Source organism: Scardinius erythrophthalmus, assembly GCF_964197995.2.
Source record: "Scardinius erythrophthalmus genome assembly, chromosome: 7".
In the NCBI taxonomy this organism is placed as follows: domain Eukaryota; kingdom Metazoa; phylum Chordata; class Actinopteri; order Cypriniformes; family Leuciscidae; genus Scardinius; species Scardinius erythrophthalmus.
The window spans coordinates 13,893,658-13,908,104 of NC_138227.1; the positions used below are offsets into that span (position 1 = coordinate 13,893,658).

Sequence of the window (14,447 nt, forward strand, 5' to 3'; positions counted from 1 at the left end):
TTTTTTCATAATAAAAGCCAACGAGAAGAGCACAGAAAATAATAAAAAGTTATTTTTTACTAAAGCGCCACAAACGTTTGATAAGTCTTACCATCTTTATAAGTACGCAATACTTAAATTCTTGTCTTTTAACTATTATATAAATAAAAGTGTGCAAATTGTCAGTTTTACAAGTTGGACAGTCAGCTGACTGTCATCCTTATCCAGAGGGTGTCACCTGACCACAGGTGAGCTACACCATGGGCTCTCAACAGGTGTGTTAGACTGAAGCAGTTTTTCTTTTTGTAGGCTATAAAGCATCAAACAATAAATTGACAGAAAAGACAAGACAGATAGAACCTCTACAGGAATTAAATTACATCGGTAAAGTTTCACAAACAAAAAAAGAAAGAGAAAAAAAGAAGAAAAAAATAACATTATAAACACATACAAAGGCAAACATTATACACGACTTAGCGAGCTGGCGGCTCCTTATGCTCTCGATATACCGATCAGTCTGCACAGTGGCGCTTCAAGTCAAACACACCTAAACTTTTTGACTCGAAGGCCCCCCCAGTTTGGCTACAATGTTTTCTCTGGTACTTCTGCTGTAATTATTACAACACTGCTTGTTTTTAATTAACAAAACTTGTTTATTTATTTATATGATTTACATCATATGATGTAAAAGTATTACAATACAGATCTCTGCTGGTCAGTGGAATGAAACGGAAAGCTTTGTCTTGTCAATGTACCATGAATGAATCTATGCATTTGTCATTGTAAACAATAATTGCAATTAATTTGGTATGGCACCAAAGGAAATGTTTATTTTAATAGCCACTGAATATTTGTAACATTACACTTGCTGATTATCCTCTTCATTTATCAAAAATATACACTTTTAAGAGAATAACTACATAATCATGAGGATCAACAGAAATACACATATTTTTTTTATCATGTCCAAAAGTGTGTGTCCTATTGAAGTTTTAGGGATTGTAAGGTGTTCTTGATAGAATTTGCATTATTTTCATAAAAATAACCTGGATTATCATTAGTAAACCCTTGAAATGTATAATAACAATAATCTGGTTGACTGCACACCCTGGATCTTTTCAAGCAGTGTCAATGACGTCAGACAGTCTTTATGCTGAAGCTTTCTGCTTGTTGCGTTTGGCAAACCACTCGTCACTCTTATCTGCAGCCATGGCCTGTGAAAGAAACCAAACAGCAAACATGAATGCGGCTTGTAATTGGATCACAGGATTTATTTTGTACTCTAAATTACCTTATCCAGCAACTCATTTCCCTTGGGGTCCATTGCAGAAAGCTGCCTGAATGCCTCATCACCCACAAAGCAGATCTCATGACCATCCTACATCATGTGGAGATCTGAGTCAGCCAAGCATACTTTTGCAAACACTCAACATTCAGTCTCAATAACATTATAAATTCTCACAGGATCTCCAAGAATGACGACTTCCACGGTGGCTTTTCCAGGTGTATCCAGACTCACAAGCGGCGTGAGGATTTTGTGCTTTTCTTTTTTCATTATGGCCTCAATGTCTGGTAACTGCCAAACAAAGACATTTCCTTAAAATTACAAGAAGTAAAATCTGATGTGGATGTTGGTTATGAGTAAATTATCTGACCTGATCCCGGGGGCAAGCGAATGCGATCCTTCCAAAAGCAGTTGCATGTTCCACATCGCATCCAATGTCCTGTAACTCCAGCTTACACTACAAAAGCACAAGAGTTGATTTCAAGACACATACACCACCATTCAAAGGTTTGGGGTCAGTATGATTTTTAAATGTTTTAAGAAAAAAAAAAGAATTGTGCTCAATAGGGCTGCATGTGTATGGTAAAAAATACAGTAAAAACAGTAATATTGTGAAATATTATTACAATTTAAAAGAACTGTTTTCCATTTGAATATATTTTAAAATGTAATTTATTTCTGTGATGGCAAAGCTGAATTTTCAGCATCATCTTAAGTGTCACATGATCCTTCAGAAATCATTCTAATAATGCTGACTTACTGCTCATGAAACATCTTAGTATTATCAATGTTTGATAAATGTTTATCATTTTAATCAATGTTATCAAACATTATTTTTGTGGAAACCAATTTTTTCAGGATTCTTTGATGAATATAAAATAAAATAACATTATTCGAAATTAAAAATATTTGGTAACAGTATAAACTTTTTGATCCTTGCTGAATGAAATGACTCATTTCTTTCATGAATTTGCTTTTGAATGGTAGTGTGTATATGCATTCGTATAAATTAATTTCCTGCCATAAGGGCCTGATAGAAGTTTTATAAAAAAAAAAGAGGATAACCAAACTCAAGACTGTTCACGAGGTCTCGGTGAATGGCATGTCCTCGTAATTTAATTATTGCCAAAAATACAATAAACGGATTATTTTCAGCTAAACCTGATTATCTGAAAATCCCATTAAGGCAATCTTTTTGTCCTCATTTTTCTCAATAACTTTCATTCCCAGCAGGGCAGACCAATAATGAATAGAACGCTGCAGATCAGAGACTGCCAGGGAGACCTTCTGGACAGGATCTATTACCAAGAAAAGAAACAGTCAGTATTTAATGGCACAATTAACTACTACAGTTACTTCATATATCTGCTTCCACAATTCATGAAGGAAGTTTTCACATCCCTATTATAACACGCAAATACCCACCACAGTTCGGCTGTTCCTTGTCTATAAGGAAGAAGCGGTATCCTCCCGGAGCTTCAGTCATGTAGAGAGAGTCTCCAACTTGTGTGAGAGGCCAGTTTAACCTCTTCGCATTACTCACAGCCTGACTAGACTGGAGAGTGAGACCCTAATATTGAAGAGCACAGATAGAGGAAAGATCAGGATCACATTTCACAGAAAATATTACAGTGTGAACCAAAAGTCAGAAACTGCTAGTGAAAATGATTTATTTCATTCTGATACCAAAATTAATACCTAAATATAAATGATTTATTTTATTATGTCAATTCAAGTTAAAAGTTGAATTGTAAATTATGATGATCATGTCATATTTTATCATGAATATATTCTCAAAATTAAAATATATTTTTGTGATACAAAGCTGAATTTTCAGCATCATTTACTCCAGTCTTCAGTTTCACACGATCTTTCAGAAATCATTCTAATATGATGATTTTGTGCTCAAGAAACATTTATTATTATTATCAATGTTGAAAACAGCTGTGTACACATTATTATTATTATTTTAGAATTCTTTGAACAGAAAGTTCAAAAGAACAGTATTCATCTGAAATAGAAAGCTTTTGTAACATAAACTACTGTTCAAAAGTTTGGGGTCAGTAAAAAAAAATAAAAAAAATTGATATATATATATATATATATATATATATATAGTATTATTAACTTATTTGATTTTTTTTCTCAAAGGTCTCAGATGTTTATATCCTACTGTATGTGTGGTTTGAATGTAAATGTATAAGGAGTTTACCAGGAAGTCATTGCCAAGGCGATATTCACCCACTCCATAGTTATAGGTCAACTCTGCCACAAAGTGGTCATCTTCTGGTCCAAAGCCCACCATGGTTTTACTCCATTTCCCATCATATGGACTGACAATACAAGAACAGATCTGTGTTTCGATTGTGCAATTCATACAGGTTATACAAGTAGTTACAGGTTAAGTAGTAGTTAAGCTAGTAAGATATAAATATATATATTACTAACCCATTGCAGGTTGCTTTGCAGCCCTCCTCAAATTCTTCATGACGCAGAATCTGTAGATTAAAGTCATTAGTTATTGTTTATAAATCTGTAATTCGAGACTGAACACAGACGTGTCAAAACTGCATTTGGTAATAACATCATTAACTGTCTTATCACCATTATTAGGAGACAAAGTCCTCAATGAATTAGAATACAGAACTGGAATATTACAATAAGGTCAGTAGACAGCTAGCTCTTCTACCTTCATTCCTAAGACATCCCTGTAAAAAGTGGCTGTTCTGGTCCTGTCTCCTACTTTAAAAACAAAATGCAGTGCTCTTCTAAGTGCCATCACTCTTGAAAGTCTCCCACTGTAAACACGACGATCACACACACTCTGTATCGATGCACACACCTTGCGATCGATTGCTCTGCTGTCAACATGCCACAGACTAAACCAAACTAATTTGTTTAATTTCTACGTGGATTTGTAATGCCATTATATATATGGGCACATTGCGTATTTTTTATATATATAAAATGCAAAAAGCACCACTACATTTTAAATAGAATGTTTACAACATATTTCTTGGTCAATATAATTATTTGGTACAGTCCATTCTAGTGATGTGAAATCTGAATCAATCACAGGAATCGGTTCATTTGAACAGTTATGTTCAAAGAATCGGTTCAGATAAAGCTGTTTACTGTGATTTAAAGGGTTAGTACACCCAAAAATGAAAATTCTGTCAGTAATTACTTACCCTCATGATGTTCCAACCCCGTAAGACTTTCGTTCATCTTCGGAACACAAATTAAGATATTTTTGATGAAATCTGAGAGCTGGATCACTTCTCCTGCAGGCTTATGGACACCTTAACTTGCTGGCCCAGAAAATGTATTAAAGACATTGTTAATATAGTCCAAGTGACTCCAGTGGCTCAATCTTAAGTTTATAAAGCGACAAGAATACTTTTTGTGCGCAAAAACAAACAAAAATAACGACTTTATTCCACTTTTCATTTCCTTCTCTCTGGACCTCGAGTTTTTTGTATGTAGTGTAATAGCGTAGCGCGTCTGTGTTTCACGTCAGGTCCAGAGAGAAGGAAAAGAAAAGTGGAATAAAGTCGTTATTTTTGTTTGTTTTTGCGCACAAAAAGTATTCTCGTCGCTTTATAAACTTAAGATTGAGCCACTGGAGTCACTTGGACTATATTAACAATGTCTTTAATACATTTTCTGGGCCAGCAAGTTAAGGTGTCCATAAGCCTGCAGGAGAAGTGATCCAGCACTCAGATTTCGTTAAATATCTTAATTTGTGTTCCGAAGATGAACGAAAGTCTTACGGGGTTGGAACAACATGAGGGTGAGTAATTACTGACAGAATTTTCATTTTTGGGTGAACTAACCACAATTTCATCTGTTCATGTCAGAGTGTTGTAGCTCTGATTCAGCTCAAACAGACATTGAATTGTATTCACTGATATAGAATGACATTATATAGATCAGTGATTGTATTACATTTTATTTGTTTCATAAGTGTTTTGGTAAATCTGTCATAAAAAGTTACATTTTATTTGATTTCTATTTGTTCATTAAGTATCTGTTCCCATCTCTCAAATCCTCAGTTTCCACCTGAATCCACTGATTCAGTCTGTCCCTCATTCAATGTCCAAATATTATGGATTGACATTTTATCAATTGAAATACATTACACCATGTCTAATTTGTTTTATTATGCACCATATAGTAAGTAATTATATCGATATTTTAGATTTAATACTGTGTTTACTTGGCAAGTTGGCATAACTAACTGAACCAATTCATCCAACTCTTGGGAAAGATCCGACTCAATAAAACGATTCGTTCACGAATCGGACATCGGTAGTTCATTCATTCCCAGTGACGCAGGTCGCGGTCAACAATCATGGCAGCGCTCATGTATAACGTGAGTCGTGGATTTGTTATTTTCGGGGAACATAGTTTATTATTTAGAGGGCATAACCAAATCTTGGTGAATTCGAGGCGATATGTCCGAGCCCTCCGACGGAGACCCGTGGCGGTCTTGTATCCCAATGGTGAACGAGAAACATTTATTAAGTCGAAGGAACAAACAGCTGATAAAATGAATCAAAAGATGTCCAAACTAAAAGGCAAAAACCTCTCTGACAGTGATAATAAATACCGCAAAGAGAAAGTCTCAGAGAGAGCTGGCAACAAGAAGTGGAGTGGCCATCACGTGTCTGAATGTGCAGAAGAGTCTCCTCACATTATGGACAGGCTTGGGGGGCTGCGCTACGAAAAGGCCCCTGCTGGAGATAACAGACTCGCGTGAGTACAAATATGACTGGAAATGACTGTTACCAACATCATATATCATCTGCATTCTTGCAAAATACATCATTTGAGTGTTGAATGGCAAGAAATCTGCCTATATACACATTTGCTGTATTTAATAATAGAGGAGCGCTGCACCAGATATATGATTGTGGAGCTCTGTTAAAGGGATAGTTCACCCAAAAATGTCACTTTAAAGATGCGCTGGGAAGAACATTGAAAAGATGTATCCTGTATTTGTGTGTAAAACAGAGCAGATGGACATAAATAAGTTTTTTTTAACAACTGTTTATTACCCAGAGGTTTTGACATTATAATCCATTGTCTGTTCTTGTTCGTTGAAAAGTTTCGTCAAACTTTAAGTATCATGCCATTCACAGCCGGAGCTTCTTTTCTCCTCACGGGTGAATGACTTACAATGATAAACATTAGTATAGGTATTAGGTAAACGAATGAATTGGAAGATGGTGTTTGCACTACTTTATTTAAAAGAAAAAGTTGTCATTAAACAATTATTTCGATGTCCCCTCAGGAAGGTGTCCAGCGTGGCCCGCTCCAGAAGTTTTCGGGAAAAGGAAGGTAAGGTGCTGCTGGAGGGCAGGCGTCTGATCTGTGACGCTCTGTCTGCTGGAGCGTCTCCTCAGACGCTCTTCTTCAGCACGGTGGAGAGACTGCAGGAGCTTCCTCTAGATAAACTACAGCAGGTCAAGCTCATCAAGGTCAAATATGAAGACATGAAGACCTGGTCTGACCTGGTCACTCCTCAGGGTGTTATAGGTCCGTTGCCGAATCTCTTATGAACCTAGTTTACTTCTAAATGTTTATAACAGAACTCAAATCACACTGTTTGTGTCAAATCACAGCTATATTCTCAAAACCCGATGCCTCCTGTCTGGCATTTCCAAAAGACATACGTCACCAGTCTGTGCCTTTGTTCCTGATATGTGACAATGTTCGTGACGCTGGAAACCTAGGCACTATTTTACGCTGTGCAGCAGCTGCTGGTTGTGACCGTGTTCTCCTAACCAAAGGTATGTAATACCTTTAAATGGAAAAAGATTTTTGTTGAAAAGGGGATCTTATGACGCATTAAAAATCTGCAGCTTATTTTTGCAATCCAGCTCAGTTTTGACCCGGTCGAACGTAAGCTTATGAAATAGAATAGCTTTTTACCATGTTATTACTACACTTACCAATTTTTTTATAAACAAAAAGTAGAAGTTCTTTGATATAATGCTTGAAATATAGCAAAACGTGAATCAAGAAAAAACATTTTTAGCAATATTTATGATAATTCTTTACTTAAATATAATTTTATAAAATTTTTAAGAACATATATTATGATAATGACCAATTATCTATTTAAATCAATGGATTAAATTAATTTGAGCTTATGACGGCTCAAAAACAATCCGAATGTATGAAAACTACATATTTCCTAACAAACAACTTAAATATACTATAGATAGTTTTCTGAATAAACTTTCTAATTAATGATGGCTTACTTTTTCAAATTTGGACTATTTGGCTTTTGATGCTAAATATAGTTTATTTAATATAGTTTATTTGTTATGTTACTTACATTTGTTGGATGTTCATAGTGTGTTTTTGCATGTAATATTATGTTTACCAACTAAATTCTGTCCAATTCAGAATTTTTGAGACAAATCTAACTCATAGATGTACAGAAAGGGCCGAAAAACTGCATTATATAATGTGTGAAGTCACACTTGATATCCGTATAACATAAAAAAAGTTATATTTATTTTCAAATAGTTAAAAAATGAAATTATGTATTTTGGTAGTCTTCACACGTTTTCAAAGTTTGGTGGTTCTCATACTAAAAACTAAGCTTTTTTTGTTTTGTTTTTAAATGTAAGAAATCTGAATGAAATGACCCAAATGTGTTAAACACTAAGCACTGGCTGTTTATTTGTTTATTTATTTTTCCAGGTTGTGTTGATGCCTGGGAGCCCAAGGTTCTACGCGCAGCAATGGGAGCTCATTTCCGCCTTCCGGTTTTTCCTAATTTGGACTGGGATGACATTTCTAAGCACTTACCAAAGGACGTGATTGTCCATATAGCGGATAACTGTAGCAGTTTTACAAAAGACCCTGCATCTGTTCCAGTTTCAAGACAAATACAAAATGTTACTTTGGATAAATCCAGTGAAAGTGACTCTGATGAAGATTCCGATGATGAACTTTCACTGCCGTGTGTGAAGCCTCAGGTGTACCATGAGAGTTGGGCTCAGAAGAGCACGGCTCTGGTGCTTGGTGGAGAGACGTGTGACCTGAGTTTGGAGGCTCTTGGATTGGCTGAGGAAACGGAGGGTAGAAGGATCTTTGTTCCCATGGCTCCAGGAGTGGAGAGCCTGAACTCTGCTATGGCTGCTAGTATACTGCTGTTTGAAGGCAGACGGCAGCTTCTGAAGGTGTCTGACAAAACACGCAGAAGAGCAAGATCTAAAATGTTGTAATTGTTTTTCTTGTAATGTTTAAAACAAAGATATTTTACCAATAATGTCCAGTTCTATGTCAAACAATATCACCAATAAACATTTCAAACAGTAGCAGGCTAGTATTCTACATTGTCACATGACCAGTATTCATATTACAATCCTATACTATTTTGTCTAAATGAATTATAAACAAAACACTACAATTAATTCGATCATTTTAAATATTACTAGTAACATTATAATGTACAATAAGATGTTCAGTGTGCAAAATGTAAAGATTACATTATTAAATTATTATTGTTAAATCAGTTTGATGGCAAAATATAATGTAAGGGTATGTTTACACAACAATGATGTCCTAAAAACGGAAAAACGTGAAACCGACTAAAATCGCTGTATTATTCATGCCAGGCCAGTAGTTGGCGATGTCACTTTGAGAAACAATACACGCCTATAGACTGAACTTGTAATACGCATGATGTCACCATTTTCACAAATTCACATTTTTGTAGTTTACATGGAGACGATAACAGTATCGTTTTCAAAAACTTGTACTTTGAAACCCATTTTCAAAAGTTTCAAACCGCTGTTGCTGTGTCAATGAACGGCCAAAAACGCATGAAGTTTTCTGTTTTTAGATGGAAATGCTTTTAAACAGTGTCATGTAAACGGCCCTTAAATTCGGCATGAAATCAAATTTGACAAATCTTCTTTTTATATGTAATATTGTAGTGTTTATTATAAATGATTTATAAGTGCACTTCATTATTTTTTTTAAATTCATGTACCCTTATAATCTTTAATCAAACACATTACCCTTCCCTCCCCCCTCGAAACGACCTCTCTTCTCTTTCGGTCACGTGCCATGGCGAAAGGGTGCGGCCAGAGCCGATGAGGGTGCGGCTCTCGAGGGTGAACTTGACTGATAACAGAGAATGTCTAATAAGGATGATAACTTGACTTGACTCATCTTGGTTCGTGGGAATAATAAAATCAAATAAAAAATCCTTCATGGGAGGGTAACGGTGGGGAGTCTGGTGGAGAGAAATCCTCCACAACTTAATGTGAACTGGCATTCAAATCTTCCTCCATTTTGTATGCAACGCCCAACCTCCAACGATCCAATCAATTCCCAAAGGACGAAATCAAGCCCCGCCCTACATTTTTTTCTAATTTCAGAAGCCATTTCACTCGGATATACCTCACACCAAGGAAAAAATGACAATCTCAACTTCCGTTTCATGCCGACTTTAATGTAATCTAAATGTTAAAAAAAGCATGCAAAATAAAATATGGAAAAGTTCCTAGGGACTGTATGAACTAAAAAAAAAGTTATTGCAATGTTAGTCGCTTTGGATATGCGTCTGCTAAATGCATAAATACAAATATTCAGTATCAACCAATAATAATAGACCTTTGTCAGGTTACACGCCATTTTGAATTTAAACGGGTGATTGATTATGATTTCACTTTTCTAACTTTAGTTAGTGTGTAATGTAGCTGTTTAAACATAAACAACATCTGCAAAGTTACGACGCTCAAAGTTCAAAGCAAAGGGAGATATTTGCTTTTAAAGGACTACAACAAACGGCTGGTAGGAACTACACGACATTCCTCCTGGGTTAGTGACATCACCAACCCTAAAATTTACATAAACCCCGCCCCCTGAACACGATTTATAGATTATCAAGTCAGAAAATGCTAATCAATGACTAGTAGATAAGATACATAAATTCATCAACTAACCATTCAGAAATGTTGTCTACATGTTGTCACTTCTTCATGAGTCTCTCCATCTTTCCAACTCTGGTTTGAACATAAAGGCTAAAAGTTTTTGAAATTTCCAGTGCATTTGTGTGTGAGGCTGTGAGGGACTAAATGTAAATGTGTGTGTGAGGTAAAAGGACACAATCTGTTGAAGCTCCACCCCCCGTGCTGGGAGCAGCAGCTCATTTGCATTTAAAAGGGACAGGCACAAAATGGTGCGTTTTTGCTCTCCCTCAAAAAGTGATGATTTTAACATGCTATATAAGAATATCTGTGGGGTATTTTGAGCTAAAGCTTCACATACACACTCTGGGGACATCAGAGACTTATTTTACATCTTGTGAAAAGGGCATTGTACCACCATTTTAATCCAGATGAAAACGAGGCTGTGAGGGATTGGCTTCGAGAATTTACAATGCCACACACTGTATAAAGGTCCTAGATCATATCTTTCACAAACTGTTTCATGTCTCACAGCTTCGTTTTCATTCCTGTCAAAAATTAAATAAAGTGTAATGCCGTTACCCTGACTAAGGTCAATTACCAACAACAATATAAAATCAAGGGATGATTCAATGATTCAAGGGAGTAAATTTGACATGAAACCAAGTTATAAAAAGAACACAGATGTTTTAGACAGTGAGTTTTAATGCTATGACATCATTGAAAACAACCAAGGACAGACAGACAGACAGACAGACTGTGTGCTTTAATTGGCTACATTTCATAAGGAATCTTGCAGTTAGATGCTGTTTATTGTGCCTTCAAAAAACACAGACCACTTTAATACAGGGGACCTTCACAGAAAATCCACTTAAATGTCATGTTTGAGATGGCAACAGATCAGTCATTCAACAACATCAAATATCAACAAGGTGGGCGAAGTCCTTATAAGAATCAACTATAGACTTGCAAACTGCATTAAAAATAAACAGCGGCAGCTACACAAAGAATAGATAGTGCCTTCTATACAAGGATATTAACATCAGCTTGTTCGTGTATGCATATTCATCAGCACCCATAAGAAGACAATCACAGCCGTACAGAACATATGGCCATGGATAATGTGCAGTGTCTGTGGAAAAATGATGATAATAATAATACACTTACCAAGCTATATTTATTCTAAGCTCTTGATTCTTGAAACAATATCCAAGGATAGAAGGAAATACTTGCTAAAAATCTTGATAAGAGCAAATCGGACTTGCAGCTGCAGGGTTCAGTCTAATCTCTAAATGTAACAGCAAAAAGACAATCAACATAAAAATCTGCATTTTACCATCAGCGCTGTAGGAAATGCAAGGCACCACAGGAGGAGGCGGCCGCTTCATGATGGAGGGGCACGTATTAAAAGAAGAAAAATGTCAATACGAAGTACGATTCTGTTCGAACAGTCTGACAGGAAGAGAAGGGAGCGCACGCCTGGAGGTCAAGGGCCAGATGGAGGTTCGGGTAACGGCGCAGGGGAGTTTAGTGCAGTCCAGGACTTCAAATGGGCTCTGGTTTGAGCTTCTCAGCTAGAAAGTCACTAACAAACTGTTCTACCACAGCCGGCGTGATCTCCTCCACGTCTTTGACGTATTTGGCGCGAGCCGACATGTCCAGGATGGTGAGAAGAGGCGCGGCCTCAGGCAGGTTGGTGTAGTCCCGCAGGGAATCACTCATATCGTCCTGTCGGGAGATGAAAATTATGTGAATATCATTGTCTGTGAAAAGCAAAATAACTAAATTGAGCCTGCAACTACAAAGAGTGAAGAAATGAATTTTGAGTATATGAGAAACAACCACCAAGGAGACACAGGGAATCATGAAAACTGCATTGAGGCCAGTATAAAGCGCTCGCTCTCTCTCTCAAAACCAGCATGACGGCACAGACGGGGGAGTTTCGCTGAGCAGAGCTGAAGCTCCTCACTCCCCATGGAGGGGAGGTCTCTGCTACAGCAGGAGGGGGGACAAAAACATCGCATCACCCACCTCGTTGTTTCTGAGGCACTAAAACCCCAGGAAACTTCAGAGAGATGAATCACACAGTGTGTGTGGAAAACATTCCCATTATTCCCATTGGGGGGTTCCCAAATGTGTGTTTGTGGAGTAACAAAGGCAAAGCCAGAGTGATTTTATTTTCTGAATGTCTTTCTTCAAGATGTGGTTTGACCTTAATACCAAATGCGGCTCAGCAAAATATACGAAAAACAAACAAACAGAACATCCATATGGATGGCTAATGAATAAAAGAGAAAAATTTTATGTGAAAAATTGGATTATGGTTTTGGCAAGAATGTGCCAAACATTATAACTACTATATATATATATATATATATATATATATATATATATATATATATATATATATATATACTATTATATTTTTAACTACTAACATTATTTGCTCATATATGTTGTTGACTTCAGGTCATTTTTTTCTATGAAATCTTTACTGATTTCTATAATCTAAATGTAAGAATAACTTACATGATAACATGATTTTTCTATTGAAAAAATTATGAATGGATTATTGAGTATCAAATATGACGACCAGGCAGCTCGGTTTGGGCCTCTGAATAAAACTGAGGTTGTTCCCTCCTCATCAAATATAACAACAACAAAAAACAGATATGCAAACTTTTTTAGATTTTCTTTTATATTTTGCCTAAGGATTCAATAAACAGTTCCATTTAAAAAAAAAATATATATATATATATATTTTCTGATGTCAGGCTTTACAGGGTTAAAAGTGCCAACTTTCTCCACCTAACAACGCAATAGGCCATCTAGTCTAACACAAATTGATTATACTTATCCTTTTAAAGGTCTTTCAGTGTCTTGGAAAGAACTGCATAGTAATTTCATATGGAAGACATTATTATAATACAATATATGAGTAGCTTTTTTTGACCACGAGAGGGCAGTACAACAGTTTCGATGAGATCTCGACTCGTTTATTCCATCTCTAACTGGCTCGCAGTGAAACTATGAGCTATTCCACAGCAGTGCATGGATTAAACCACATAATCAGATCTTGGGCCTGTAAAAAAAACTCTCTGTGCTGTTTTTGCTACCTAAAAAGGTCAACAGAAAGTTTGTGACCTCGACTTCAAACAAAACTACTAAGAGATGGAATGCCTGTATTGTTACAGTAGTCTAACATTATAGTTACTACCTAAAAAAACTACAAAAACACATGCAATATAAAGGGTGGTGAATCACTAATACAATTGCAGATTGTCCATTTCCTTTTTTCTAAAACAGGAAAAGTGGATTACATGGTCACTGGTGCTTTTACCCATAATAATTTCCTTTTCCACGTTCCAGGTGCATTCCAGTCTGATCTGAGCTCACAACACACTGCAATAGATTAAACTGATGAACCAGGAGAGACAATGACTGTCAAAATTTGACATATAACAACACGTAAAGCTTGTTTCTGGGATTTGCGCTCAATGGCCCCTTGTAAAATTGAGAACCGATAAAGATCAGCGAAAGCCGTCCATCAACAGAAGCAAATACAGTGAGAAATGGACTCTTGTCAGTGTAACCCTTCCAGGTTTTTAGATATAAAAAGATTGCATCTTTCAGGCTGTCTACCTCAATGGAAAGCCATGCATCTTCTTTTGTGGAGCAGCTAACCTTGTGTAAACTGTTCTTCAACCCTTTCACACACACACATACACACACACACACACACACACACACACACACACACACACACACACACACACACACACACACACACACACACACACACACACACACACACACACACACACACACACACACACACACACACACACACACACACACACACACACACACACACACACACACACACACACACACACACAAAGTCCCTCACCGCCTCCAGCGCTGAGCTCTCCGTGTGCGGAGACAAAGGGTCAGCCTGTGGCTGGCTCCAGCTGCTAGCATGATAAGGGACGGTGTGTTTACCAAATTGCACCGGCCCTGCAATGTGAAGTTTATTCTGCCTATTGTGGGCCTGTAGCATTCCATAAGCATTAGTTATCTGCTCATGCAAGCAGAGATAAGGCTGTCTGATTGGCCAGCACACTAAGAAGGGCCTGTGCTGATTGGTTATCTGAGAGAGCTCTGATCTAAACCCAAAGAGTGTTCTAGCTGTGCGCTGCACCAGACATTGGGTTCAAATAATCACACATTGGAAATGAATAAAAGCC

General features: G+C 36.8%; 3 protein-coding genes across 4 annotated transcripts in view; 1 reads left to right on the forward strand and 2 right to left on the reverse strand.

The window, feature by feature from the left end:
• Positions 1–40: 40 nt before the first annotated feature.
• On the reverse strand, positions 41–4,124 carry glod4 (glyoxalase domain containing 4). The gene is made up of 9 exons (XM_081370570.1): positions 3,954–4,124; positions 3,713–3,762; positions 3,477–3,597; positions 2,690–2,834; positions 2,426–2,562; positions 1,635–1,721; positions 1,442–1,555; positions 1,271–1,357; positions 41–1,193 (listed from the first exon to the last, which is right to left on the reverse strand). The coding sequence occupies exons 1-9, from the start codon at positions 4,041–4,043 to the stop codon at positions 1,128–1,130; spliced, it is 897 nt and encodes a 298-aa protein (XP_081226696.1). The 5' UTR covers positions 4,044–4,124; the 3' UTR covers positions 41–1,127.
• Positions 4,125–5,533: 1,409 nt separating this feature from the next.
• mrm3a (mitochondrial rRNA methyltransferase 3a) lies at positions 5,534–8,808 on the forward strand. 2 transcript variants are annotated; one of them, XM_081370572.1, is made up of 5 exons: positions 5,534–5,639; positions 5,864–6,022; positions 6,561–6,805; positions 6,892–7,059; positions 7,982–8,600. In XM_081370572.1, the coding sequence occupies exons 2-5, from the start codon at positions 5,964–5,966 to the stop codon at positions 8,506–8,508; spliced, it is 999 nt and encodes a 332-aa protein (XP_081226698.1). In that variant the 5' UTR covers positions 5,534–5,639; positions 5,864–5,963; the 3' UTR covers positions 8,509–8,600. The 2 variants fall into 2 exon arrangements, with proteins under 2 accessions (XP_081226698.1, XP_081226697.1); XM_081370571.1 differs by having other exon boundaries at positions 5,575–6,022; positions 7,982–8,808.
• A 2,061-nt stretch (positions 8,809–10,869) lies between these two features.
• The window catches only part of nxn (nucleoredoxin), an 83,967-nt gene continuing 80,389 nt past the window's right edge, over positions 10,870–14,447 (reverse strand). The window contains exon 8 of the mRNA XM_081370573.1: positions 10,870–11,928. Coding sequence (XP_081226699.1) covers positions 11,746–11,928 — 183 coding nt within the window. The 3' untranslated portion in view covers positions 10,870–11,745. The remainder of the gene's footprint in view (positions 11,929–14,447) is intronic.

Bases quoted from the DNA above. Each gene is read 5' to 3' on its own strand.
- glod4 (XM_081370570.1), bottom strand. From the start codon at position 4,043: ATGGCACTTAGAAGAGCACTGCATTTTGTTTTTAAAGTAGGAGACAGG. The intron at 2,563-2,689 runs GTGGGTATTTGC...TCTTGGTAATAG, and splicing joins CAAGGAACAGCCGAACTGTG to ATCCTGTCCAGAAGGTCTCC. The intron at 1,556-1,634 runs GTCAGATAATTT...TTTGTTTGGCAG, and splicing joins TCGCTTGCCCCCGGGATCAG to TTACCAGACATTGAGGCCAT.
- mrm3a (XM_081370571.1), top strand. From the start codon at position 5,619: ATGGCAGCGCTCATGTATAACGTGAGTCGTGGATTTGTTATTTTCGGG. The intron at 6,023-6,560 runs GTGAGTACAAAT...ATGTCCCCTCAG, and splicing joins GCTGGAGATAACAGACTCGC to GAAGGTGTCCAGCGTGGCCC. The intron at 7,060-7,981 runs GTATGTAATACC...TTATTTTTCCAG, and splicing joins CCGTGTTCTCCTAACCAAAG to GTTGTGTTGATGCCTGGGAG.